Source organism: Letharia lupina (assembly GCF_014066315.1).
Source record: "Letharia lupina isolate WasteWater1 chromosome Unknown contig_19, whole genome shotgun sequence".
In the NCBI taxonomy this organism is placed as follows: domain Eukaryota; kingdom Fungi; phylum Ascomycota; class Lecanoromycetes; order Lecanorales; family Parmeliaceae; genus Letharia; species Letharia lupina.
The window spans coordinates 203,797-230,900 of record NW_023502988.1 but is presented as its reverse complement, the minus strand read 5'-3'; the positions used below and the strand labels follow the sequence as shown (position 1 = coordinate 230,900).

Sequence of the window (27,104 nt, the reverse complement as noted above, 5' to 3'; positions counted from 1 at the left end):
TATGGGCCCCGGCGGTTCGATGACTACTACGTTATTGATGCGTTTAGGAGGCATGGCTGAGGTTTATAGCTTCAAAGTTGACCAAATGCGACTATTTGCGATGTGACTACTTGATTTGAATGATTTTGCGGAGAGATGTCTATGCTACAGTACGAATTCGCTCTGGTGCCAAGCATTCCAGAGGGTTTTGAATACGCTAAATGACTTTTACTTGGCGGAGCAAGCATTTAGCACTTTCGTTTGGTAGATAGAACTTAACGAATTTAATGACTATACTCACCTGATGATTGATAGTGAAAATTAGTCTTCTTCATGTACTAGACGCACTTTCCGCAGGTCGCATGCCAAAACTTCATTCTCGAAAGTAAATATCTTTTTAGGTGTCACTATGTCGTCGTGACGATTTACTTCGCACGCACTGAAGCCGCTTGTAATCGCCAGAGAGGTGATGAGACGGACTTTGTCAAAATTTAGATCTGGTAGGAAGAGCGATGTGTAGGTTGCATGAATTCTTCTATCTCAGGACTCCCCTGGGCCAGTATTTGTACCCCTCACAAATTCAGAAAATAAAAGACCGCTACACCATTGTACCAGCGCCAATAGGAATCGAACCTATTACGGATTAGATACCCTCTGAACTAAATTAGGTGTTTGTTCCCACAGGTGGCTGGGAGGAGGCAGATTGAACCGTTTTCTTAATTGTATCTCAAACTTTGGTGGCGGGTTTCCACACACCGAGATGTTGGAAAGCGGACGGTGGTCTGAATGTCAATGATTTGGAGGAAGGTATGTACATAGAATCACCGCGATCACAACCAACACTGCCGTTACCCAACCGTTGTCCCAAAAACCGTGAACGCCTCATTCTACCGGTGACAAGACCCTGCCATTTCCGTTTCCATTTCCATTAACATTGCCATTTCCGTTCAAGAGTTCCTTCATTTTCTCGGCCGAAGGCCCTAACTCCGGATCCCGATTCGCACTCTCGTACTCAAGCGCTTTTATAAGCTTATAGAGCAGGACTGCGAAAAGAGAGCCGCAGATGGGGCCAACCCAGTAAATCCATTGCGTGGTGTAGAAGGTGTGGCTGGCGACGGCGGGACCGAAGGAGCGAGCGGGGTTGAGGGAGCCGCCGGTCCAGAAGACGCCTGGGGGTGGATGTTAGCGGTATTCGCTTGTGATGAAATGGGACGTCTGGGGCTGGAAAGTAGCGGGATTGGAGTGCTCCAGGCTCAGAAATCGGTAAAGACTCACCTACGAGCTCCGCGATGAAAAGACTCAATCCGATCCCTACTGGCGCGATGAAGTTCCCCTGGTGCTTTTCTGCTGCCAGCATGAATATCGTGAAGACGAGTTGCGCGGTCAGAATCATCTCTATAATGACGCCCTGGGCGATTGTGGTTCCGCCTCCAAGCGTGGTTGAGACCGCAAGTTTGCCTTGGAATAACGCCTGTACGATATATGCCGCGACTATGCCCGCGACGATTTGGATGACAAAGAGGAGAATGCCGCGAACGAGTGAGATGGCGCCGATGAGAACCATGCCGACCGTTACCTGGGTATGTTAGCCTTGGCCTGGAATACTGGAAGCTCGCGGCGCAGGCCAACTCCATGGGACTTTGATCACCCACAGCTGGATTGAACAAGCCTCCGCTGATCCTAAAGAAGACCCATGCATTGACGGCCAGCGAGAAACCGAAGCTCAAGCTTATATACAGTAACTCGGAAGGGTTCTTCTCCGCGACTTGTGTAATGACTGTAGTCCCTGTGTTGGTGTTGGAAGAAATATTGGCGACTCTGCAGCGGTCCTCAGCAATCAGCATCTCCTTCTTATGACCGGCGTGTGACTCGTAAGACATGCTCTGACGGTATAAGGTGAAACGTGCTCCAGAAGGCATTTGGGAGTAATATGGCGGTAAAGACAGAGCAAGGGATGAATTGGATGACACCTACTGGGTGCCAGCAAAAGCGAAGAAGAGGAAAGAGATGGTGCCGACGAATTCACCTATAACGGCGACGGTGTGCCCACGGGTTGTGGGAGGAAGGGTACGGAGAAGTCGGCGCACCGGCCCGTCTACAGGGGCGGTGATGGGTGCGCCGGTGTTCATGGTGAAGGAGTCGGTTTATTGGGTGTGAGTGCTAGGATGCAAGGAAGAATGATGGATGCAGCGAACGTGGCGACATACGTTAGAAACATCATCCAAGCATGGCGTCATCTCGAGAAGCTGGACGCGCCGGCACTTCCCATCCCCACATTGTTTTGGATTTTCTCTATCAACAAACACAAGTCGGAAGATTTACCGGAAGATTATTGGCTTTTTCGACGCCCCCAGATTCATGGGAAGTTTAGCTACAAAGCTTCTTTGTTGTAGGCGTAAAGTCTCAGCCACAGATCGTCTTGGGCTGGACTGCTTCCGGCTTTTCATCATTAGGGTCAAGTGATGGACATCTTCACTTCTCTCGGTCGTCTCATCCATTCGTGGCACTGGTATTTTGTCTTTCATGAGGATATAACTGTCCTTCGACTGCCTTTACTCTCCAAGCACATGTTGGCCAGGCACTGTGCAAATTTCAGCCGAAGAAATTTGTCAGGAAGAACAATCAATCCTCTATAGAAAAGACTACCCAAATTCCTCGTGTTGTAAGAGCTAAAGTAATGCTAAGAGCCAACGATCAAATTTGCCGTTTCCGGCCGTCTGGAAGTTCGGATCGTCCGAATGCGGTTAGTGCAGATCACGGCATCGATCGTCGATTTAGCGTATTCAAAACCGTCTGGAATGCTTGGCACCGGAGATCTTTCACACCACACACCCAAATTCGTGCTGTAGCATAGACATCTCTCCGCAAAATCATTTTAAATCAAGTAGCCACATCGCAAATAGTCGCATTTAGTCGGTTTTGAAGCTATACAACTACAAACAGTACCAAGAGAATAGCGGATCCCTTTGACTACTTGCGAAGGCCTCCAGTAAGAGTAGAGAAGATGCTCGGCCTTCGCCTGAGTAGAAGTATCAAGAGGGAGAGGTATGGCGATTGAGAGGCTAAGGAACATCCCAAGACTTCAGTATAGCTTCATTTTTTTCATTTTGGGATCTATAATAATAATAGCAGTGTTGTTGAATGATTCTGCCCTGCGCCCAAGCAACAGAAACGGTGTCAAACATCCAGGCTTGGAGCGTAAGTAAGAAGAAATTTCATGTGGGAAGAGGGGATACCATCAGAAGAAAAGAATGCATCTGCATGGCGATACCGTCGAAAGTGCTTTGGTATCTTTTCTTATTGAATTCCAGCTGTCTCGATCCCCTTCCTTATGATCGCTACTTACCGCTAGTCTCAATCAACCCTGTAATATTAGGCAAAGTAATGAAGCCCGAAGGCGCTGAAGTCGCTCCTGCAACAGTGGGCGGGCCGTCCGGGATAGTCCTGTCCTCCGCCGAGCCACTCGTCATAATGAGAACTCCAATGCTTCCTTGGTCCCCTAGCAGCATTTCAAGGTCAGTGTCGAGTTCTTCGGTATTCAAAAAGAAAAACGACACCACAGGTTTCATGCCCTCTATTCCGTCCGCCCAAAAACCAATAGAAGAAGATTTCCTCTCCTTCATCGAAACATCACTCACCCGCAGCAACCCATCCCGCCTTCCCATGCCGCACACACTCAAAATCAACCTTCATCGCCGCATGCCACATCGCATCAAACGTCGCCACATCCGTCTCCTCATACCTTTCCCTGAAATCCGACCCGGGCAGTTCCCTGGGTTGGAATCGATCCATCATGGCTATCGTGACCACGCAGGTCCCATACTCGTATTTCCTCGGCGTCATTATCTTGGGCAAATCGGCGTCCTCGTGGTCGTAGCGCTCAGGGACGTGAATTCGAACCGCTCGCTTTCGCGCGGGCGGACTTCGTTGTTGTAGATGTAGTCGGTGATGGCGAGGCAGTCTCTACGGTAGAACCCGTTTGCGACCCAGGTGCGCGCTTCGGTGCATAGGGTGCCGATGTTATTGCTGGGGAGGGTGAGGATAGGGGTTGTGGTGTTCGCAATCGGAGTTGCGGTCGTAGAGATGAGGAGGTTTAGGCTTTGTATCACGAGGTGGATACTTGCTAGAGCTGTTCTGAAAGCTAGGGGCATGCTGAATGTCTGTCGAACTTTGCTCGGGTCCAGCGGGCCTTGACGGGTATTGTATTCGGTTGCATACGCTATGGCATGTATCGGCTATGCGCATCCTCAATCTCCAACGCTAGTCGTCCATCCATCGCGCTCGCTCATCGATGGCGCCGCGGCAGTGAGTCCCCCTCTGCAATAACCCACAACCTCCGATCCCACGAACGCTAGCGTCCACGCCGATCCATCACTCCTCCCAACCTCGCTCTCTCCTCCCAACCGCCTCAGGAGGCGGACTCTGCGAATACCACAACACCCCCGCGGCCACGGTCCCCTGCTCGACCACATCAACATCGAAATCCACCGGATGCAACCGCCCCGGTTCGCCCCCCTCCATAAACCCCAACAACCCATCCAACACCCACTCCAACTGCAGCCACGTGAACACCTTGCCCTCGTTGCCCCGGATGCGTACCGCAATCGTGTCCCGCCACCGCTGGCTGTACAAGCTGTGGAACCACGGCAGCGGCGCGACGGCCTCGTCGGGATGCCAGGCGACGCTCTCTCTGATCGCGGCGTGCGCGCCCGAACAGAGCGCTTCGACGAGCGAGGCCGCGAACCAGCTTTCGCCAACGTGCGCGATGCGGAGGGAGATGTCCGCGCCGGGTGCGGGGACGGTGATGGGGAGGGAGACGGTGGTGTGAGGGGCGGTCGGGGTGGCGTCCAGTAGCGGCGGCGGTGGTGTCCGTGGCGTCGAGTCCTGTCGCTGGAGAATGCCGTCCGAGATTGAGCTCCTGGGTTCCGCAGGGGCAAGAACCGCGGCTGATGCTACTGCGAGAGCGGCACTGCTGAGGAGGAGTAATGAGAAGGACGTGCGCGCACACGTTGGATAATCGTATCTACCCCCATTCGCGCCATACCCCCATTTGCGCCATCTTAAATCCGATAAATCCGACATAGATAGCTACCACTACCATAGCTACCACTACCACTCATTCAAATAGCCTACTATCAATGTCTATCATAATGGCTAATACTACGGTACCATAGTCGCCGTCTATAGGCCTGGCATAGTAGGTATCCCTACCCTAGACTCAAATGTGGCCTACTTAAGCCCAATTAAGAAAAAGACTACTCCACCTCTCACATTAGGCCTACTACTACTATTAAACCTCGCTCTATTACAGTAATAATAGCGAGATAGAAGAGATAAAAGAGGTAAGAAAATAGTAGAAGAAGAGATAGAAGAAGAAGAGGTAGAAGAAGAAGAGGTAGTAGAAGAAGAGGTAGTGACGGTTTTTTCAAGACATGATAGGCCGATAAGGCCCAAAAAATAATGATTTAGGCTCTCCGATATAGAAGCCTTGGTAGCAATGATAGATCAATATTATTGTGCTAGTTTGCCATACAAATTTGGTGAAAGGTAGGCATTTTGGTGTTGCGTCGGAATTATCGGATTTAAGATGGCGCAAATGGGGGTATGGCGCGAATGGGGGTAGATACGATTACATCTTCTCTCGGCGTATCGATTCCTCGCAAGGAACATACTCTACATCCAGTGCCCGATGTCGTGATGTTTTCACTCCACTCTGTTCCGTCGCCAGAATTCCGTTTACGAGTCGCTGGGTAGGGATGCGCATAAGCGACCGACCTTCTTCTCTTCACGGGTTTGGCCCACTCGGCGCGTCTGTGCGGAGTAGGTAAGATCTACCCACGCCTATATCTCTCGTCGGCTAGGATTTCGGCCAGGGTTTGGCTGCCATTCGGGAGTCTGCGGTAGAAGTACCGGCCTCGGACTCAAGGACTCGGCGCGTGTAGAACGAACGTCACGGTTGTTTGGATCGGTGTTTGGTGTAGGCCGCAGATCTAGAATGAGAGATGGTTTGTTTGGAGAGGATTGGTTTCTTGATTGATTGTCGTCATATGGTTAATGTTATTGAATGGGGTACTCGCCTTGCCTTGTCTTTTTATGCACACAAGATATTGCTTTTTCGAATCTCACCACTCGTGCCATCCTTTACACTTATCACTTCGCTCAAAGGGATCTTGAGAGAGCCAGCTGCGTCACGTATGCAGAGCTCATCAATGGATTTGCAGCCCCTTCTTTTCAAATAGAAAACGGTAGCTTCACAATCATCAAAATCCCCACTTGCGTAGCTCCACTCTCGCTTCTCCGACCCCTAATCCATCAAAAAACACCGGTCGCTTCAACCCCCCTTCCCCTTCGCTTGATCGTCATAAACACCAAGATCCCCAGACCCAGCGCCGTCGCCCCTTCCCTTCCTCCGTCTCCGGCCTCTTCATCCGCGAAACACACCCTTCCGCCCCACACTCACACACCCGATTCCGCCAATACCCAACCCCATAATCCACCGTCAGCTCCTCAAACACCTCAATATCCCTCACCGCCTGCACCACAGTCCGATGCCGGCCCCCCAACGTCACCGACGCAAACCTCGTCGACGCCTCGCACGAGTGGTTGACAAAGCGCGTCCAGTTCCCGAACCGCCCCGCGTTGATCGTCGCGACCACCTCATCGGTTCGCCGGCCCGGTTCGCTGAAGTCGAGCACGTAGGTCGGATCCACGGCGTAGGCCGCCGGGTGCACCTCGCCGACGTACTCGCCCAGGATGGCGCCGGTGGGGATGCGCTCGAGGGCGCGCACGCCGACGCCTTTGGGGCCGTAGGCGCGGAGCTCGGTGAGCGGGTGCCAGGTCCGGGCGTGGAAGAGGCAGGCGCAGGGGGCGTGGGGGCCGCTGGTCGGGCAGGGGTGGGGGCTCGGGTCGCGGACGCGGGTGGGGTCGGAGGGGTAGGGGCGGTCGGCGGGCCAGCTGGGTGGGCGAGGGCTGTTGGCGAAGGAAGCGGCGCGGTAGATGTTGGTGTGGATGTTGATTTGCGGCTCGCCTTCGAAGTGGGGAGGGTGGACGTCGGAGAGATTGTCGGTGACGACCCATTTGTGCGGGTGCACTTCGTCCCGTGGCTCGCTGGGGAGGTGGCGTTCGAAATCCTGGGGGAGGAAGGGAGGGGAGAGGCCGTTGAGGCGGATTAGCTCCGTCCACCATTCTAGGCTGTGCCCTTGCGCGAAGACGGTGAGGCTCACGGCATTCTCGGCGATGCTGGTGGAGATTGCGTTCCAGGCTTCTGCGTCGAGGAGGGTTATCGCGTCTTGGAAGGTAACGGAGTGGGCTAGTATGCCTAGTAGCGTCCAGTCGTGACGAGACGCCAGCTTGCTGCATCGCTCGCAGACGGGACCGTCAAAAGATGAACTTCTGACCGTGTTATCGCCGTGTTGCCAAATCCTGCTGGATTCGGGGCTTGCAGGGTTGCGTTGGTAGGCGAGCACGGCTTCTGTCGATGAATTAGCAATTGTATATGTAGAATCGAGTGCCCTGACCTACTTATAGCCGTACCCACACCATCTGATACCTTTCGAAGTGCGAGATCAATCCCACCGAGCTCTCCGAGAGAAAGTCTATCGGTCTGAGTTTCTCCAGAAGCGGCTTTTGAGGCTTGAGCGGCCGCGACAGTGTACAGATCCTGGTAGATCTGCGCCATCAGCCTATTCACATTGTATTTAGAACACCTACCGACATCCCTAGAGGAGCTTTTATCGGCCTCCTTCTTGGAGTCTTTTTCTTTCAGAACGTCAAAAAGCTGTGCTCGTACTGTCTCATCATCAGCACTGATCTCGCGGGTGGAACCGAAAAATGTCTGCCATTTCTTGTCTCCCCGCGGAATTTCCCCCTTTGTTGCTTTACAAACCCCACCTGAAGTCTCCGTTCTTGCTGATTGTTTCTTTACCCCGGAATCGGTAGGATGCGACGCGGCTTTCTTGCTAGCTGTGGAGCTGCCAGAGCTTCCGCTCCTTGGAGGGGACTTCATGGTTTCGAAGAGGGTGTTGAGGCTGCTCAAATGAAGAAGTCGCAAACGGTGAGTGTCCTAGAGTTGGAGAAGTTGGCTGGGCAATGATGATATAGAAGAGTGTTAGAAGTCAGTGGATATGAGAAAGAAAAATTGAATTTGACTAAAGCTTAGGAATTCTTCGCCCATGTCAAATAGCAAAAACAATGGCCATTGTGTAAAGGTCCCAATTCGAGTAGTGAAATAAAAGCGAGACATGAAGGTTTGTGTCATAAAGGTTTGTGAGGTTCCCGTGCCTGCGTGAAGAGACACGAGAGGACACGTGCGCCATACAACAACACAATAGAGCGCACAATGCCAATGACAGTAGCACAAGCGAACAAAGGCTGCACCAGAGTGTGCAAAGAGAACTTCATCCGATTGCTCTCGCTACGAAAGTATGACTCCCGAGAACAAAGGCACAGTGTCACAGTTCAGGGCTGGCAACGGTGGAAATAGTTGGTTTTGGAGGGCAAACTGCACCAACTACTAGATTTGGAAATCGAAACTGCACCAACTACTATATATTGAAAACCAGTTACCCCATCATCAGTGTAACTGATAGTGGAGTAGTTGTAATAAACGATAAAATATCGCTCAGTGGGGGCCCAATATATCAAGTGTCAAGCATGCGGGCTATCAGAATAAGTGGCAGTTCCGCCAAGAAGGGTAACGAGAATATTAAAGGCTAAGTCAACAATGAAAGGATTTTGAAACTCACTTTTGCTTGTAGGAATATAGGACTACTAATCGTAGCAACTTTGTAATTGAAATAATCTTCTTGAAACCTCTTCTTGTTGAGTTCTCGTCGATAACTCGAAGCGCCAAGACTGCCACTTATTCTAGTGGTCAGCCTGCAAGCCTTATCAGCCCTATGAGCCCTACTTCAGCCCTATAAATGTTAGCCTATTACCTAGCTCTTTTGACTTAAAACCGACTTCTTTATTTTTGTTTGTGAATTGCTCCTTTGTCAGTTGAATCAGTTGGTTTTGAGGTTAGAACTACACCAACTACCAATCGGTAGACTTCAAACTGCACCATCAACTACGAGAAACTTATGGTTTCACGGGTAGTAGACCAGTTAGTTGGTTCACCATTGCCAGCCCTAGTGTCACTGAATAGCGAGTGAAGTCCGAGCCGTCGCCACAACCTGATACCGCTGTGGGAACCGAGTAGCCTCCTCCTTAGAAAGCAAGTAAGAAGGGATCAAAGGTGATGTATAACCTCTAGAGCTCTTTTAAGGGAAATGCTATAGGTTCTTTACCATGACTTACCCACATCCTATCGAGACTTTTGACGGATCCCATACTGAATTGACGGCTACATTGTATAGCGATAATGAGAATGTTTGCAAAGAACGGTCATACTCGGCGATCGTACGAGTACAACTGACCTAAGGCTCTAGTAGCCCCTTTTTGATGGTATGCTCCGGCCTTTGAGCCTTGACGTACCTAATTTCCTCCCGTTCTTGCTCAAAATGCACACTACCGTACCGGAGCAATTCTGCAAACGTCCCGGGCGCTACATCCTTCCCCTGGTTCTCTTCCATATCCCACAGAACGCCCAGCGCGAGTCCCTTGGTTAAATTCTTCCCATGCGTAATCTTCTGCATACTTGATTGCGTCAGCAGCCTCCAAATGGTTTTATATGCCGCCTGGTATTCCTCTGATTCTGAGCCTGCATCGCATCTCGTCGTCAGCACGTTGAAAAGGTCCTGCCCCGAGAAACCAATAGTTGCTTCCGCGCCCCAGTCCTCGGACAGTGAGTCGAACAGCAGGACTTTGTCCTCGTAGTACTCCGCGCCGTTGAAGCCGTCGTTCGGATCTTCGAGCATGCACAGTCGCAGCCAGGCCAGAACCTGCCCGATGTATTCCATGACCGTGCGGGGTTCGACCTTAAACTCCCAATGGTATTTCATTGCCTGTGAGTCCTCGAATTTGAATTGCTTGCCGAACGAGACCAAAGGATTTTCAGTCATACCACCGGGGTTGATGCGGTCCTTCCATAGGTGAACGAAAAGATCATGCCTTGGGATGTCAGTATATGGAAGGAAGAGAGAAGCGCTAGAAGAGAAGAAAGCGAATAGCGACGAAGATTAGCAGGCATCGAATATAGTAGATCATATTGAGCACTGTCCTTGATAATCTTCATGCACCTCGTCGTATCCTTTCCCCCTTTTCATGCAAACGAGAAGTACGTGAATGTTGACTTACCAGCGCTTGATGAATGGATTACCTTTCCGGCTTGCGACGAAATGGTTTGCCATGACTGTGCCATACATCCATGGGACGGAGACCTCGAAAGGCGAATCAGGGTCCTCAAGCTGCCTCCAGCAGATGTTCTCAAGCCGACGGATAAGAATGATACCGACATCCATCCAGACGCCGCCGTAAAGGAAAAGACACGCGCCACGCAAAAAATCCGCACTGTGCGGGCCGGTATAGGGACCGTCCATGGTGCCCTTGACGAAGGTTTCCGGGAGCAGTCCTGCAGAGACCCAGTTGAGTGCATTGTTTGGCGAGCTGGGAACATTGTCGAGGATACGGATGGACCACGACGGACCGCTTAGGCGAACCCAGTTCACGACATTGCGCTGGCACCAGGCGGGCATGGAGCGGACGCCGGAGTGCCAGTAGGTCCATACATTCTTCTCCGAGGTGACGGGCGCATGCTCGGACAGTGAATCTAGAATCTCCTCGTTTGATCGTGTGTCAAGAGCTTCGACGTAATGGAGGTCAGAATGGAACTCAGCTGGGATAGGTACCTGGGATTCTTGCATTTTGAAATCCTGTGGACACTGAAAATGTCCCGATTGCAGCTGCTATGAAAGATGAAAGGTACCTCGAACCTTCTGGACAACTGAATACTTTGTCTTTCACCGGCACCATTTCGGGTCAGCTGACGTGAGACCAGTGGTGGCCCTGGAACTAGGGTGGTGCTAATTGCCACTCGACTACGGGAGCTTCCGGGCAAAAAGTCGTCCCTAACTGAAAATATGTCCATGCGGACTGAGCTAAGGTAAGTAGCCGTTTCATCTCGACCGTGGTCAGACCAGTCTCGATAAATCCTCTTTCACAAATCTCGCCGGTCAGGTAAATGTTGCCGTCAGCTTGACTCACTTTTACACGGAAAGGTCGATGGAGACTACTGTTTCACGAACCCCATCAAGTACGGAAGACCGAACCTGAAATCCCCCGCAGTAGAGACACTCCCGGCTGTTTCTCCGTGTGTTAGCCGACTATTGCCTCCGCGATGATGATGATGGCTTTGCATATCAGCAAACAGTGAGATCTACAACTCAGAGGCGTTCAACGTCGGTTCCATAGCAACGAGTTCAAGAAAGCCAACAACATCGTCACCAAGTTCCGAACTGCCATCCAATCAGCCAGATCCAACAGATCAGTGAGCGACAAACAGATGCGATATCTGGAATCTTTGGCCGACGCCACATAATGTGAGTATTCGGAGTCCCGGGATTTGGACCGAGTCGAAACCGAGCGAGCGCTTCACAATGGTCCGGATGGAGTCTCATTGCTGGTACCATGAAAGATTTTCGTAATTCGAAACAATTGGAGCAAAGATCCTAGACTCCTTCAATTTCCTCGTCCTGGATACGACCTGCGTCCAGATCTCCCCAGATCTCTTGACCCTGCCTACTCCAAGCCCCGATATCGGAAGACCCTCGATGCCGCTCAGTCGAGAAATCACAGGATCATGGACGAAATCGTCCCATGACTCAAGACAGGAGGCAAGGAGCAGAAGTGAGTGTATGGGGCAATGTCTCAGTATTGTGGGAACGAGTGATAAGTTTGGTTGAAAAGTCTCGGAATACTTCTGAGATTATTTTCAGGGTATTTTGCCCTCTCCTGAAGACCGAGGAAGTTTCTTTCGCTAGCGGAAGACATCCGTAGCGACATTGCTGACTACCCACTGTATTATAAGGGAACAGGAGATTAAGGCCATTGTGATCAGAAATATTCAAAAAGACGCGACTTGAAAGAGTCTATATGGGAATGTCAGAAGGAAGACGGTTGCTAGCTATTCACTTTTGAAAAGAGAATTCCCTGTTGGTAGCTGCTGCCGCACATGAACGATGCTCCCGTGGTCAAGAAGGTACTAAAATCCATCAATCGAATCGAAAGAGCCACCCATGCCCAGCTGTAGAAGGAACACTGTTTCGCAAAGGCACTGAATCAAGCTAGCCGCCCACCGCAGACCCACGCCTTACTCAATCATATCAATTGGGCGTCGGGCTGCAGACGTCCACAGTGGTAGTTGACTCAGGCTCAACCACAAAGGTGGTGGTTTCAATCGGCTAGAGTTCGTCATCAGCAAAGATTTCATATGCTCAGCAGGCCAAATTAGAAAGCGAAACGTACAAGCCCGTGTCCATAGCAGTCTCTCGGAATGACGGTCACCTCACTGCAACCTTGGCAATCAAAGGACTGGGTGGCGGTAGCAACGAACGACACCTCGTACACGGTGATCGTCTTAACGTCACCTCCTGGAGGAGGCGCGCAGGGAGTGGCGGTGAAGGTGCATGGCTGTTCTGGCCCCCCTGGGTTGATTGAGCCGCCTTGGGCTAGGGCGAAGCTGTGTCTATCATCAAGATGTCAGAGAAAGGAAGGACGCTGCGTAGCGAGGTGGGTGGGGGTATTTACATTGTTGCTGCGTAAGCGATGATGCTTGCAATGATTGCTTGGTATTTCATATTGAGCTTGAGGGTGGTAAATTGATGCCTTATGGGTCCGAGTTAATCTTAGCTAGATTATATTTGAGGGGAGGATGACTAATAAGGATTTGCTGTTGATGGATGATCGTGGGGGACTCAATGAGGGAGTGAGGCTTTATATATGCTTTTAGGGATCACAGAGGGGCCATTTAGCTCCGTCTGATGCCTGTGCTGAGTATGACGTTCGACCTCCGATCCTGGGCTGAGCAAGGAAAAATTTGGAAATACAGAGGTCCCCAATGTTGACTGGATGGTGGAGGCTCTTGCCCCGGCAGCTGACTCACGCCACATGTTGTGTGGAGCAGTATGCGAGCTGGAAATAAGCAGTCAAATTGATTTGGCGAAAAAGTTGGCTAGGAACCGGGTCCGTCTTACTGTCACATAGAGCCGGGACCGTAAGAAGTCCATATGACCATCACGATGCAGAAGAGTTGGATTAGATTGGTTGAAAGTCATGCACACCTGATTTTAGCACGATGATCGTAAAGAAGACTTCATCGATCTAGATCTTGATGAACAGAATCCTATGAATTTGACATATAGCCCAACAGTATGCGGGCTTCATTCGCTGACTATCATCATGGCTTGACTCTTGCAAAAGTAGCTTGCAGCATCTCTGGCTCGTCCGACCAGCGAATCAGATCCGTCACACCCTATGGGTTTCTACGCCCGGGGAGCCTGTCTAGACGACTTTGTGACACGATTTCGGAGGTAGCGGCCTAGTGGGATTTACTCGTGATCCTATTAGTAAGCTTACCTCGGTATTCCACGCTCTGGTGACGCATTAAACAGTCGTCTCTTCACCGTTGCTGAATTTGCGTCTGTATGGTCTCGCATTTTGGTGTCCGCGAGCCATCGAAGCGCAGCAGCCTCTCACCCACTGGATTGAGGCTTGTGAAATAAGCTGGGGCTGTACAGTTTGTTGCTTCTCGATCTTGGTTACGGCCGCACGTGGCTAATGGACCTGGAAATTATTGGTGTCCTATTCAGAGCTGCAGAGGCCGCCCCGCGCCAAACTTTTACGTTCGTTCACATTTCTGGCATGAGCACAGGAAATTACGCTTGTTTCCGTCGGGCTGGGATAGGTCTCGCGATCCAGAAGCTGCTCGTGGGATACTTGCTGGGATAACGGAGGCTTCGTTCTCTGAAATCAGCTAGCGTAAGGAAAGTATTGCTCGTTGCGTACTCAAAAAGATGGTCACACCGCCTTCAGCTCCGTCTCATTCTGGTCTGGGAAGAAGAGGTGACGGTTGATACCGATCGAGTGGTACGAAACCTCATGATCGAGATCTTTTTGGTTCAGTCATTGGCCCGGATGACCGAGGCTCCATTCTCTAGGGCGGGTTCGTGTGGGGAAAACATTGGCTGTGGCAACTCGCAAGGCTAGAAGTTTCTGGGAACGCCATCAAATCTTCAGCTTCGTCTGATTCTGGCCTGAATATGAAAGCTGACGTCGGATAAATGTGGCTCTGAGTGAGACGGAGCCGCGTGATTCGACGCCTGTTGCCCCTCAGTTGACAGGCTGGGCAATAGATGAAAGGTTTCCCGCAGATGACTATTTCGGGGGACGAGTTGCTCACTGCAACTCCAGCAAGTCTAAGATTTACATTACGTAAAGCATCGGTTAGGCTTGCAGTGGAGCATTGGGACCCTGCGTCGATTGTGGGATGTGTTTCCCTGTTGCCTTTAAGACGTGCATCAATTGACTATGCTTGGCCGACCAGGTTTGTCACCGAATTTGTTGAGGGAATATTTTCGCGCGTCGAGTCGAAAACGGAGAGCTGAGCGGTACTGGACGCCTACTACCTCGAAAGGAAATAATTCGCGAGCTGAAGACAACACCTCAAGGTCACAGGGAGCCCCAGCGAAGTGATACCTTCTCCTGTCTTGGAGTAGGACAGGCCTCCGAATTGCGGGCTTCGGTACTCCATCAGGTCATCTTGTGCTCCGCCTGTGTCAGCAAATCAACCAATCCGGATTGCCCGTGCCCATGCCCATCCAATGTGTGACAAGGTCGACATATAATTTAGGCGCCAGCCCGCCCACATGGCACATGCGGAGCATGCTTCGCTCTCGGCGTTCTGTGATAATTTTTCCAGTTAAAGTTCTGACATGTAGCCTTTCTGGGCTGAAATTGCGGTCGCCCAATCTGGGTAGTTGCATATTGAAAAATAGGTGGGTACTTAATGTCATAACACTCTGGTTCGGGCGCTCGAGATTTTTCAGGTAGCTGGCTGCAGGACATGCTCTGATTGCCTGAGCGGCCGTGTCTCGCATACTTTGCAGGTAGGCTTACCTCATCTTGCCATCAGTCTTCGTATGACGTTGTTTCTGCGGAGGCCGTCTCCATTCGCGATATTATAGCCAGACTTCAAGTCCTGGCAAGTTGTATGTGAATACATGCCGCAAGGATACCGTATCAACGATGCTGACTGGATGTTGATTCTTGGTTCCTCTCTTCCTTCGACGCCCCAACCAGAGATCGATAGCCAATATCTTTGAAGTGCAGACTCAATCAGCGTCGACTATAATCCAGATCTGTACTAATACTGCGAGCCATTGTATGAAAAGGTTTCGAAGAAGAAAAGGAAGGGTTGTGAACGGAAGTGCTAACGGTGTCTTTTGTCTTTTGTTTCCGACATAATTCCGAGTGCCGAGGTTGAGCCGGCAATATGACGATTTCGATAGCGGAGATGCTGTTCCCAAGTCTCAGTGGCCCCACCGCCAAGTGGGTCTGAGCAGGAAATCCTGCCAAGACTTATTTTTTTGGTGTATTGCCCGATATGTAATATTCACACCCTGCGTATATATGATCCTTAACAAAAATACGTAACTACGTGATATAGCCTTTTTTGAAATTCTTAAAAAAAGTCGAATAAATAGTTAAATAGGCCCTCGTCAAATTAGAAGCTATAGTATAGTGATTAAGAAGTAGACTTTTAATTTTATTTTATTAAAAAATTTAGCTAACTTAGCTATAGTAGCGATATTAATACTTAAGAACGCTGTATATCTTAATAGACGCGTAGTACTATATAGAAATTTCTTTATAGTATATTAATCCTCGAGGTAACCGCTATGATACTCGTCGGATTAATAGTATAGCGTATTGAAGAAAATGTCGTAGCCTCGCTAGTTAGTTTATTACTTTAATTAAATATCGTAATCTCCTCTATTTTTTAAATAACTAGGCTTATAAGAGTCGTCGCGGCGATATATATAAATAAGTAAGTAAGTATGTATGTATGCATGTAAGTACGCAAGTAATTGTATAGCTATCGAACTTGCGGAGAGTAGAGCGGAGAGCGAAGTAGAGATAATTTATTCTTTTAATGTGAAGTTAGATATTAATAGCGGCGATATCGATAAATAAGAATATCTCGTACGACGTCGAAGTCTCTTATAGGTATATAAAATGTAGAAAAAGACGTCTTTAAATATAGAAAGGTCTACGTCGTCGTTATAAACGATCTAATCGAATATCGCTTAGTTATCTCCTCTCTACTTTTATACTCGGAAACTAAATATATAAATTTTTAAATTTCTTTTAATCCGAATTATTAAAAGTTTTTAGACTTCGCTATTATATAGAGAAAGAATATTATTATAAGATATAGAGAGATTAATATCTAAAGTTCGAAGATATCTCGTTGTTATTATTATAGAGAAATTTGGGTATCTAAATATCTCTAATATATTTTATACTTATACGAGCTCGTTCTAGGCGTGTCAACCGCGTTAATATTATTTAAAATATATATATTATAATCCCTTTAACTTCTAAGTAAAGCGTATTTAAGTTAATATATATTTCTATAGAGATAATATTTTAAGTACTTAACTTTCTAATTAAGAGTAATATAATAAATCTATCTTAATAATTTTTTAATTCGATTCGTTATATAATCTTTTAATAATATTAAATATAATACGCTATCGTCTAAGGTTTTCTCGATAAAGATTAATTAATTAAAGATGAGTATTATAAGCGTTAGCGAAGATCGTAATCTTAAATTAACTTATATAATAATAATAAGTTATTCGATTTTAATAAAAGGCTTAAATATTTAATTAGCGATCTCGATAGATTTATTTTCTTCGCGATTAACTTTAAAGAATTATATAATAATTATAGAAAAATTATTAAAAGTCGTAAATTTCGCATTTCGATCATCTATAAATCTGAAAAATTAATTTCCATACGATTTCCGCCGGGTTCGCACGATTAGTACGATTTAGTCTATTTAGTAGACTTTATCTATATCTAAATCCTTTTTATTAATTCTATTAATTTAGCAACTTCAAAAATTTTTAATAACTTTAAAATTTTTATATAATATACTTTAATATACTTTAAATATTATTCTATATATATATAGTATTAATATATATTATTATTAATATATATATTATTATACGCTATATTAGAGTATTATCTACGCGATTAATTTTATTAAATTATTTAATTCTATAGCTAAATTTAAGTTAGCGTTAATACTCGTTATTATAAAATCTTATTATCGCAATATTAATTATTAGAACTTTTCTTTTTTCGTATATATTGCTATTAAACTAATAGAATTAACGAAAAAGATTAAAATAGTTACTAAATCGGCGGAATTTAGATAGATTCTAATCAGATTTGCTAATCCGGCGGATTTTATAATTTCCGCGATATACGCGCGATCAGCAATTTCAAATTTTGCAGGAACTTTTCAGATTTGCAGATGATTAATTATTGCGGATATCTTATATAAAATAACGATTAATATAGCGATTTTAGGATTTTCTATTTAGATTTTAAGAGAGAGGTATATCGTAATGAGCTTGCGATATGATTGGCCTCTGAAGCGAGGCATTCGTGTAGGGCTGGCCATAGGTACCCCGGCTAGTCGTGAGTCTGAATTACTGAGACTAGCTGTTCCCAAAAGCTGTCAGCTCCTCTTGCTTGCGAACCTGATGCGAACGCCAATGGTCTTGCTGTATTCCTCCAACGTCAATTGCAATATTGCGACCTGTTAGTGCATCAGACATGTCCTCTTTGCTGAGGACCGTCAACCGAACAGCGATTCGGCAGCTGCAACAGCAGAGATCTTTCTCTCATTGCTTAAGTGGAAAGACACCGACGAAAAGCCCATCAGATCCGCTACAGAATTCGAGATCATATCCTACTACTCCTTCAAGAAGTCCTTTCTCAACAATGGCCGCTCTCAAGTCCAATGCCCCCGCAATGGCCGGCGTCAGGGAATTCGATCCAGAGATCAAGGACATGGCCAGCTACATCCACAATTACAGAGTCGACTCGGACCTTGCTGTATGTGAATACCCCTATCAAGTCTCCCAGTGGGATCGCCATTGACTCTCTTCGCTCGACAGTATGAAACCGCACGCTACGTTTTCCTCGATACCATCGGCTGCGGCCTTGAAGCTCTTCGGTTCAAAGAATGCACCAAGCTCCTCGGACCTATCGTTGAAGGTACCATCGTCCCACATGGCACTCGAGTGCCCGGTACCCCCTACGTCCTCGATCCTGTCAATGGCGCCTTCAACATTGGAGCGATGATCCGATGGCTCGACTACAATGACTGTTGGTTAGCAGCTGAATGGGGCCACCCTTCAGACAATCTGGGAGGGATATTGGCGGTGGCTGACTGGATATCGAGAACGAATCGTGCTGGAGGGCATGTTGGGAACGGGACCATTGTCAAGATCAAGGATGTCCTGGAAGCTATGATCAAGGCGCATGAGATACAAGGATGCTTGGCGCTGGAGAATTCCTACAACAAGGTTGGGTTGGATCATGTTGTGCTGGTCAAGGTCGCCACCGCGGCCGTAGTCTCGAAGATGCTGGGTCTACCGGAAAGAAAGACCGCGGATGCCATATCACAGGCTTGGGTTGATGGGCAGAGCCTGCGGACATACCGACACTCGCCGAACACGATGTCGAGAAAGTCCTGGGCGGCGGGCGATGCCTGTCAAAGAGCCGTCAACTTGGTACTGAAAGTGCAAAAAGGCGAGCATGGTGTTCCTACAGTCCTCTCGGCCCCAGTATGGGGGTTCTACGACGTAGCCTTCAAAGGCAAGAAGTTCGAATTCCAGCGGCCGTATGGGAGCTACGTGATGGAGAACATCTTATTCAAAGTCTCATACCCAGGTACATCCCCTCTTCGGCTGTCTACTTGCAGCAACGCTAACCGTTTCCGTACCCAGCCGAATTCCACTCCCAAACCGCCATCGAAGCCGCCAAAAAGATCAACGCCCAGCTCTCGGAACAAGGAAAGTCCGCGGAAGACATCAAGTCCATCACCTGCCGCACCCACGAAGCTTGCATCCGCATCATTGACAAACAACACAAACCCATGGACAACTTCGCCGACAGAGACCACTGCATACAGTACATGGTAGCGACCATGCTCGTCTTCAACCGTCTGCACGCGACAGACTATACCGATGGCTCGGAAGCTGCCACCAGCCCGCTCGTCGAGGAGTTGAGGAGGAACATCTCTTGCGTCGAAGACCCCGAGTTCACCAGAGCCTACCACGATCCCAACATGCGGACGATACCCAACGCCCTCACCGTCACGCTCGAGGATGGCACCGTGCTCGAAGAGACGGTCGTGGAGGCACCATTGGGGCACAAGCTGAGGCGGGAGGAGGCGAAGCCGGAAATCCTGGAGAAATTCGAGAGGCACCTCGGGCCACATTTTGAGTCGGAGAAAGTGCAAGAGCTGGTCGAGCTGGGGAAGAATAAGGAAAGGCTGGAGAACATGGGCGTCGATGAGTACATGGACAAGTACGTGAAGGAGAAAATGGAGTGGTAGCATCATGGGCAATGCATAGATGAACCTCCCTTTGAGATGTCGTATATACCCTACCAACCGAATGAACTCATCCCCTATCATCCATCCTCCATCAACTCAACAGCTCACATCGACAGTACCTACCCAACCAGCCCTAGTACCTATTCTACACGCACTCATTACCTCGGAAACCCCCAATGTCTGAGAACCGGCGCCGGGCCGTGCTGTTCCTGGTCAGGCATGGCGTAGCATGACATGTGCGGGTACAAAATCGTGGGGGGGGACTGGCATGGAAGAAGGGTTGAAGAATGAAAGAGTGAGATACTATTAGGGAAGGGAAGAGATATCGATTCCCGAAATTTCCCCACCCCCATGCTCCCCGAGTTCTTTTCGTCCTCACCTCCACGACCCCCTTCCCCTCCGCCATCTCCGGCCGCGGATCCAAATCCAAATCCGAACCCCCATAACCCATCCACACCCCTTCCCCCCTCCCTCCCCTCCCCTCTCTAGCCCGCGCCCGTAAAAGCCACTCCTGTCCCACTCCGTCCCATTCTCACCACGGCCGTGACCTTTTCTTCCCTTCCACCCTTCCTTCGTCTCCCCACCCACGTAAGCGCAACTCCGATTACACATACGTGTGCGTTTCGTTTGATGGATATACTTGCATGCGTGGTGTGGTGAGATGGGATGGGATGGGATGGGATGGGATGGGCGAAAATAGCATAGCATTGGATCCCGACGTCGATTCTGCTGATGATGCAGCTGGATAAGTAAGTGTAATACTATACCGTCGTAAGTAGCGTGCGTGCGTGCGTGCGTGTTCGACATAGCCCCTTTCGATCGGACGCAGTTGGTTTCCGAGTTGGGATCTCGCGTCTTGCGATAAGTTTTGGAAGGGGGGGAAGGTAATGGGTTTGTGGTATTTGAACTCGGCTGGACTTTTTACTCGGCTGGGGATTCACTGTCAGATGCGTTGCGAGGGTGGTGGAGGGTTTGTCATGCCGGTGAACGCTGAGACTGAGAAGCCCAGTGTGTAAAGCATCGATAAACGGCCGTGGGCTCGAGCGCCGCAAGGTCAGATAGTGATCGTGTGTTTCAGAGGCCTAAATCGGCTCGTGGCATACTCCAAAGGGATATACAGTACGATGCCTCGATGTTCGATTCGGGGACGAGCGGTGAGCTGTCGAGAACGGCATCTCAAAGAACGATGACGAAGAAATAATGAGAGGCGCGTGAATACTTCCGAATAGCTATGTCCCAGTCGAACGAAACGTTTACAGTCGTGGAGTATTGAATGACTGACGGACCGAAACAAACACACGCACGAACGACAGACAGCGATAAAGGAAACGGGAGAAGGAGAAACGCATCTGAAACCTAGCTTTTCCCGGCCAAGAACCACCCACGCGCAATTGAATGACTGACGGACCGAAACAAAAACACGCACGAACGACAGACAGCGATAAAGGAAACGGGAGAAGGAGAAACACATCTGAAACCTAGCTTTTCCCGGCCAAGAACCGCCCACGCGCAAAGGGGGGGGGGCCGAGATGCGGAATGGGCCGGGCACTCGAAACGAAAAGAGAGAAGAGCTTGAAGCGGTGGATGGGTGTCAAGACACCACAAGGAAGGGACGTTCAAATCTGTCGCAAAGTATGCTTGCTCAGCTCTGCGCGCTCTCGCGGGTATACCGGATTGCAGAGACTGCGGTGGGCATTCACGTGTGACGATATTTATGGAGACGCTACGATGGGAATACTTGTGGTAAGTCTTACCTTAAAGTGAAATGGTGTTGTGATATGAAGATGCTCGGGATCTACGACAGGAGGTGAGCGCGGGATAGCTGCAGGGTGTGTGCCCCACGCGCTGTAGGTGAAAGTGGCGAGGGCAAGCGCTCTGGAGTCTAGGTTCGATGAACGAATGTGGGCGGAGCTTCTGTTTGTTATTGTAAATGTGCGGTTGGACCTTGGGGTAGCGATATGGTTAGAGATTGATGGCGGTGCTACTGCTCGTTGAGATGGAACCAATTCGGGGTATTCGTGGTTGTCATTCATGGTTGTCAATGCCCCAATCAGTGCTAATAATGCAATATCAACGGAGGGCGGGGTAAGAGGAGGTATCTAGGTTGCGGAGAAGGAACATCGACGTTGACTTGAAGATAGGAAGACGGTAAGATTCATTTTGATACCGGAATCAAAAGAAAGTATGCACATCTCAAAAAAGACGTCGATAGCTCAAGCCAACGACAGCATCAAAGAAAAATTATTGAACGGGCCAATCGGCCCATCGCGGATAGACGGACGAACGCGCGGGCATTGGGGCACCACATCACATGCCGAGAACGCCCGCGGCGAGAACATGCTGTTCACGGAATCGCGAGGCATCTCGATGACAATCCCAGATACTGGTAGACAAAGCAAACGAGATGCCATCACTTGGCGGCTCCACCTGCAGGGACATGTGGCTGACGGTGAGCCAGTAGTTGCGACGTAGCAATTTCCTGGGTGTCAGGTGCTCTCTCAGGTGGCCATTCAGAGCGTCCCGGACGGTTATCTCAATTTGTTTTTTCCTTTTCCTTTCTTTATCTCTTTTTGAATTGCTTCTTTGCATGCAGGGGGCAGGTATGTCGCGCAGAAAAACTGGAGAGCTTGCAGAAAGCATTCTGTTTTCAATCCACAGGACACGGTGGGTAGGTAGCAGTCGATGGGATCCGACCTGCGGCCGGAGAGTGCGGCCGCCGCGCAGGAGACGCACGGGGTGCATTGCGAGGTCGCTCGAAGTGAGCGGGGTCTCCGCAAAAGGTGGAGGTTTTCCGACCTGGTTCCACGAGGCGTACCTGTCGACCTCCCGCGCGCTCTCCGTCATGATGACACTCATGGCAAATACCAATTTCTGGCATCCTCTATTCAGCCCCTGGATTCGACCTCACATCTACTTATCTTGCAGAGTGAAATAAAATATTTGCCGGGAAGAGGTAAGGAAACCTCCCTGTAGCACGCTCGCCCGGCATGCGACCGCAATTGCGAGTTCCAGGGTGCAGCACGGTTGCCTCTCGTGCGTTTGCTGTGCATAAGCTCGTCGGGATGCATGTGCAACACAGAGACATATGCACCAGGCATGCATTGCGCGCAGTCTGCAGCACGGAAAAGTCTGTTGTCCGGCAAATGATTTTGGCCGTGGGGTAAGTTGTTTGCAATCGCCGTTGAGCCCGACTACCTGTAATTATTGATCAACGGCGGACCACTCGGACCAGAGTAGGTATAATATTATTGCTTCCAGAGATTGATTGCCAGTGATCACGGTCATGATCAGTACCATATCGAAGACGCCTTATCGTCTTCGTCGATAAAAGCAGCGCGCGTCAAATGCTCCGAGGCACTCTCCCCACCCTCGAGGCTCAAATCCCCCTTGCCATCCCGGCAAAATCGGCAAAAACTATCCCGCCGCCAAGCCCCCTCCCTACTCTATCACCGAAAACCCCCCCTGAGGGTGTGCGAGCGGGTAACCCTGCATCCACAAGACTAGCCGCTAGCCGCATGCCGTATTTTTGACAAGCACTGTTACCGTACGACCTCGCAGGCCCCGCACGTTCCAGGTCCCCAATAATCAAAAATGTACCCCTGCCCGTGCATAATGCAACACTTAACGCATCGTGTGGTTTAATGCACCACGACTTTGTTAAATATCCCGAGGAGCCCGAGGATCTCCCTACGAGCGTCGGTGCAGAATCGTGGCTTGGGTTCGCCTCATGGGGCCGTCTGCAGCTCGTATTTCGCCTGATGGGAAAGGGAATGGGTTTAGTACGTTAATAATTGGTGGACCTTACAGAGTTGGTGAGGTCATCGTCAACTGAACTGGAAATAGCTATTTCGATCAGTAGTAGTATTATTATTATTATTATTTGTCATTTGTGCGCATTGATTGAGGAAAAGGAAGGATGGGGGCCTTCTGTCCAATAGTCAAGTAGGTTAAAGTAGTTAGGGGAGTAGGGGAGTACCTAGGGGATTAATGATTTTCGATGCGCCGGATCTTTTCTTCATCGCGATCTCTGACGAAAGCTTGCTGGGACTGGGATACTTACTTTCCGCTAGTAATGACCGTGGCAGATAACCGGGCATGACAGCCATGGAACAGACAGACTTTCTCGAGCCACGTTCATGAGACTTTTTCCCCAATTTGAAAGCCTGAGGTCAAGACAAGGTTGGCTCGGGTAATCAATCCTTTCTGACGTAAATCGATGCACCAACTGTGTGAGCTTGATAATACCCGGAAGCCACCGATTCAAGCATAAGGCCCTTTTCTGCTCCTTCCCCTTGCTTGGAGCGTCTCCACTTCCCAAGACCCTGGTGGATCCTGTGAAAGCCGTGGTCAATAATCCCATGATTGATCAGGCCATGTGGAGATGAAAGCCCAGCTGCAACGTCAGCATCAAATTACCACATCCTTTTCGCCCAAGTCCAACGGTGCTAGCTCGAATTGTTTCCGAAGGCGCGAATTGCGGCTTTCGGAGCAACGTCCTGTCCAAAACCGGAAGAGCATGCATCGCCTGTTCGTGCACATCGCTACCGAATCCTCACCGGCCACTCAAAGTTGGAAAGGTTGAAGTTCTTCCCTGTTTTGGATGCGCCCACTGCTTCAGGTGTAGCTTGCGACCTCTAGATGGGACGGAGACCAGCTTGACAGGGGAGACGGTGGGCCAGAACGTGACTAGGCAAGGGGCGTGAAACGCCATGGATTTGGGAAGGGTGAAGACTAGTACAAGTCTGTTGTTCTCGAAATAGATCTTTCCGATGTCATACCTGACCTAGTTGGCGATCCAGATTGGCAGAGATAACGAGGAAAAAGGCGGCACATTCATCCTATCGAGAGTGATAGACTGGATAAAGATAAGGGAATTGGAAAGAGGAAATAACAGATAGTCGGGAAATAGAAGGCAGATAGATGGCAGACATGTTGTGACTTGTGAAGGCAGTAGTTGATATTAGGTATTGTGTGGAGTTAGCAGCGACGACAAGCTTGTCGCCCTGATCCGAGAGTGTCGTTCCGTCTATATATGTATCCATCATTAAAACTGCCTCCCCATCTATATACCAGTAACTTGCATCAAAGCCAGCTACCATAGCCGAAACAGATCTTCAACGCTTGGAGTAAGCCATGGATAAAACCAAGCGTAAAATGTCGCCGAAAACTCCTCCGCCTGCTTGGCCGCTGTGAAACGCCAGAAAATGAAGCCGAAAATGCGAGGGTATCGAGGGCGACGGGTTTATTTGCCGACATTCGGCTTATCCCCGACTTGTTGCCACATCTTCACAGACGAGATGGTAAATTGGGCCGTCTCAGGCTTCCAGGTTGGATACCACTGATCCTTGCCAGCCAAGAAATCTTTGGGCGCAGTCTTCGACTTGTCGACCCATGGCTTGCCGGCCGCGCCGTCCTTGAACCACCCGTTCGTACCTCCAACGGCCAAATTGATGATGAGGTAAAACTCTTGATCAAAGGGCGCGTTCAAATTGGGGTCGTTGACCCAAGGGTTGGTGAGCGTGGTGCCGTTGGAGTTGGACAGAGGGAACTGTCCACGGGTCCAGAGGTACTCATTGAAAGGGTTGTAGAGGATCTGCAGGAGACGGGTATCTATGTAGGTGAAAAGGTATTTCTCGCTCCACTCCAAACCATAGGTATGCTGACCGGCGGCGTAAGTAGTATGAAGAGCTGATTGCTTCTTGCTGGTGCGCCAATACCCGTCATCCTTCTGGTCAGGACCCCAGTGGAGAGTGCTAGTGACGATGTTGTTTCCGCCAGTAGCGTAGCTGTAGTTGTTGCCTCGGGACTCAGCGATATCGATTTCACCAGATGCGGGCCAAGCGCCGAATGTGTTGTTGACAGGCAACATCCAGATGGCGGGCCAAAGCCAGTCGCCCTCTGGCATTGTAGCTACAACCTCGACACGACCGTATTTGATGGTTGCACCTTTGAGGGTGTTGATGCGGCCGGATTTGACTGGAGGGACAATGGTGCCGTTAGTGACGTTGGTGGCAGCGTTGCAGTCGTAGTATTGGGTCGAAGTGCAGTCCGGAAGGGTCAGGTTGTTGTTTGTGGTGAGGAGGGTCTCGTCTTGAAGGGTAGGCTTGATGATGAGCTTGCCATTCTCGATCATGACATTTTCTTCCGTGCCGGTAGTTTGTTCGAATTCGCCGTTTCTAAGAACACTGTCAGCAAGCCAGAAAGAAGGTGCTGAGCTTTAGACATGGCAGCGTACCCAAAGCCTCCGAGGTTCACTTCCTTGGTCCAGACATCGGTATTAAAGCCCTTGCTCCAATCCTCGTCGAGCACGAGTGTGTAGGTGTGATTGACAATGGTGCTGAGACCGTTGTAGACAAGGTACCCAGCGACGAGAAAGCCCAAAGCAAGCCCGATCAAAGGAATGATGGTGACCCATTTCTCCCTTGGGTCCTTGGTTGCCTTCCAGGGATGGTCGACCTCGCCCTTCTTCACTCGCCGAGAGCGGAAGTATTTTTGGTTTTGCTTTTGTTGATGGATATGAATGGCCGAAGAATTCTTCGAGGTGCCCAAAGGGGTTGCGTTGAAAGGGTTCCTTGGGGCGGGATTGATGCTGTCACTGCCAGTGTTGCTTCCGGTCTCGAGAGAGCGACGTCGGTATGGGGTCTGCTGTGGTGTCTGATCTGGTGAGTAGATGCTGTTTCCCGAGCTTGGGAGGCCCCCGTCGAAAGGGTCTTGGTTACGGCGGTGCATCTCCATGATGAACGAGTGTGGGTTGACGAATGAAAGAATAGGAGATGTGAAGTTCTGTAGACAAACGAGACAAAGGTACCAAAGGAAAGAAGCTCGCTTGGAGGGGGAATGAAGGATTTAAGAGATGAGCAAGGTAAAGTAGGGCAGGACAGGGAAGGGGAGATATGGGAGCATGGCGAGGCTAGGATGTATCAAACACTGGGCTGAGATAGTGGATATGGAATACGACTTGTCTTGGACAAAGATTGACAGATACTGGCAGACTACCGATCACTCATAGGCTCGTGGACCTCCATTGAGCAAGACTCTGGCCACGATCTAGGCCTGATTGGTCGGCAGTCTGGGCGGATCTGTGCTTGTTGGCTTTGGTCGGCAGCACTTGATGTCGATCGTTGCCCGCCTGTGGCTACCTGTAACGCTCGAAGGGGATGAAAGGGGATGTGAGAGCATCCGAAAAGCGTAATCGACTAAAGTGTGTTTCAGCCAGGCAAAAGACAGCCTGGATAGAAGTGGAAAGGAATATGACGTTTTCAAATTTCACAAGCGTCAAGATAGCCGCTTGGTAGATTACCGCTAATGCGGGACAGGGATCAAGCCTCTCTTAGCGTCATCTACTTCGGGATGAAAGCAAACGGTGAAACCGGTACTCTAAAAATACTGTAAAGTACCGAATTAATTGGCATATAAAAGACCACATCATTATAAGACCCCTTTGCATATAAGATACCGTTCAAAATAACGGTTTTCAGACGTAGGCCATAATTAGACTGTAAGATAGGGATCCCAGCAGCCTGCTGAGTAATGGTACTTAATTGTACTA

At 49.4% G+C, this 27,104-nt stretch overlaps 7 protein-coding genes across 7 annotated transcripts; 1 reads left to right on the top strand and 6 right to left on the bottom strand.

Annotated features, from left to right (window-relative positions):
• Nucleotides 1–861: 861 nt before the first annotated feature.
• On the bottom strand, nucleotides 862–2,108 carry HO133_003939 (uncharacterized protein; the record flags this gene model as incomplete). Its single annotated transcript, XM_037294860.1, has 4 exons — nucleotides 862–1,148; nucleotides 1,255–1,555; nucleotides 1,632–1,797; nucleotides 1,954–2,108. The coding sequence occupies 4 exons, from the start codon at nucleotides 2,106–2,108 to the stop codon at nucleotides 862–864; spliced, it is 909 nt and encodes a 302-aa protein (XP_037148907.1).
• A 1,209-nt stretch (nucleotides 2,109–3,317) lies between these two features.
• Nucleotides 3,318–4,130, bottom strand: HO133_003938 (uncharacterized protein; the record flags this gene model as incomplete). The annotated part of the gene is given in 3 exon segments (XM_037294859.1): nucleotides 3,318–3,553; nucleotides 3,618–3,885; nucleotides 3,903–4,130. The coding sequence occupies 3 exon segments, from the start codon at nucleotides 4,128–4,130 to the stop codon at nucleotides 3,318–3,320; spliced, it is 732 nt and encodes a 243-aa protein (XP_037148906.1).
• A 220-nt stretch (nucleotides 4,131–4,350) lies between these two features.
• HO133_003937 (uncharacterized protein) lies at nucleotides 4,351–5,038 on the bottom strand (the record flags this gene model as incomplete). Its single annotated transcript, XM_037294858.1, has 2 exons — nucleotides 4,351–4,951; nucleotides 5,007–5,038. The coding sequence occupies 2 exons, from the start codon at nucleotides 5,036–5,038 to the stop codon at nucleotides 4,351–4,353; spliced, it is 633 nt and encodes a 210-aa protein (XP_037148905.1).
• Nucleotides 5,039–6,310: 1,272 nt separating this feature from the next.
• On the bottom strand, nucleotides 6,311–7,984 carry HO133_003936 (uncharacterized protein; the record flags this gene model as incomplete). Its single annotated transcript, XM_037294857.1, has 3 exons — nucleotides 6,311–6,382; nucleotides 6,444–7,450; nucleotides 7,501–7,984. The coding sequence occupies 3 exons, from the start codon at nucleotides 7,982–7,984 to the stop codon at nucleotides 6,311–6,313; spliced, it is 1,563 nt and encodes a 520-aa protein (XP_037148904.1).
• A 1,411-nt stretch (nucleotides 7,985–9,395) lies between these two features.
• Nucleotides 9,396–10,781, bottom strand: HO133_003935 (uncharacterized protein; the record flags this gene model as incomplete). The annotated part of the gene is made up of 2 exons (XM_037294856.1): nucleotides 9,396–10,029; nucleotides 10,216–10,781. The coding sequence occupies 2 exons, from the start codon at nucleotides 10,779–10,781 to the stop codon at nucleotides 9,396–9,398; spliced, it is 1,200 nt and encodes a 399-aa protein (XP_037148903.1).
• A 7,153-nt stretch (nucleotides 10,782–17,934) lies between these two features.
• HO133_003934 (uncharacterized protein) lies at nucleotides 17,935–19,555 on the top strand (the record flags this gene model as incomplete). The annotated part of the gene is made up of 3 exons (XM_037294855.1): nucleotides 17,935–18,048; nucleotides 18,111–18,888; nucleotides 18,945–19,555. 3 exons carry the CDS (start codon nucleotides 17,935–17,937, stop codon nucleotides 19,553–19,555), a joined length of 1,503 nt encoding a protein of 500 aa, XP_037148902.1.
• Nucleotides 19,556–24,797: 5,242 nt separating this feature from the next.
• HO133_003933 (uncharacterized protein) lies at nucleotides 24,798–26,290 on the bottom strand (the record flags this gene model as incomplete). Its single annotated transcript, XM_037294854.1, has 2 exons — nucleotides 24,798–25,731; nucleotides 25,791–26,290. The coding sequence occupies 2 exons, from the start codon at nucleotides 26,288–26,290 to the stop codon at nucleotides 24,798–24,800; spliced, it is 1,434 nt and encodes a 477-aa protein (XP_037148901.1).
• Between the last annotated feature and the right edge of the window lie 814 nt (nucleotides 26,291–27,104).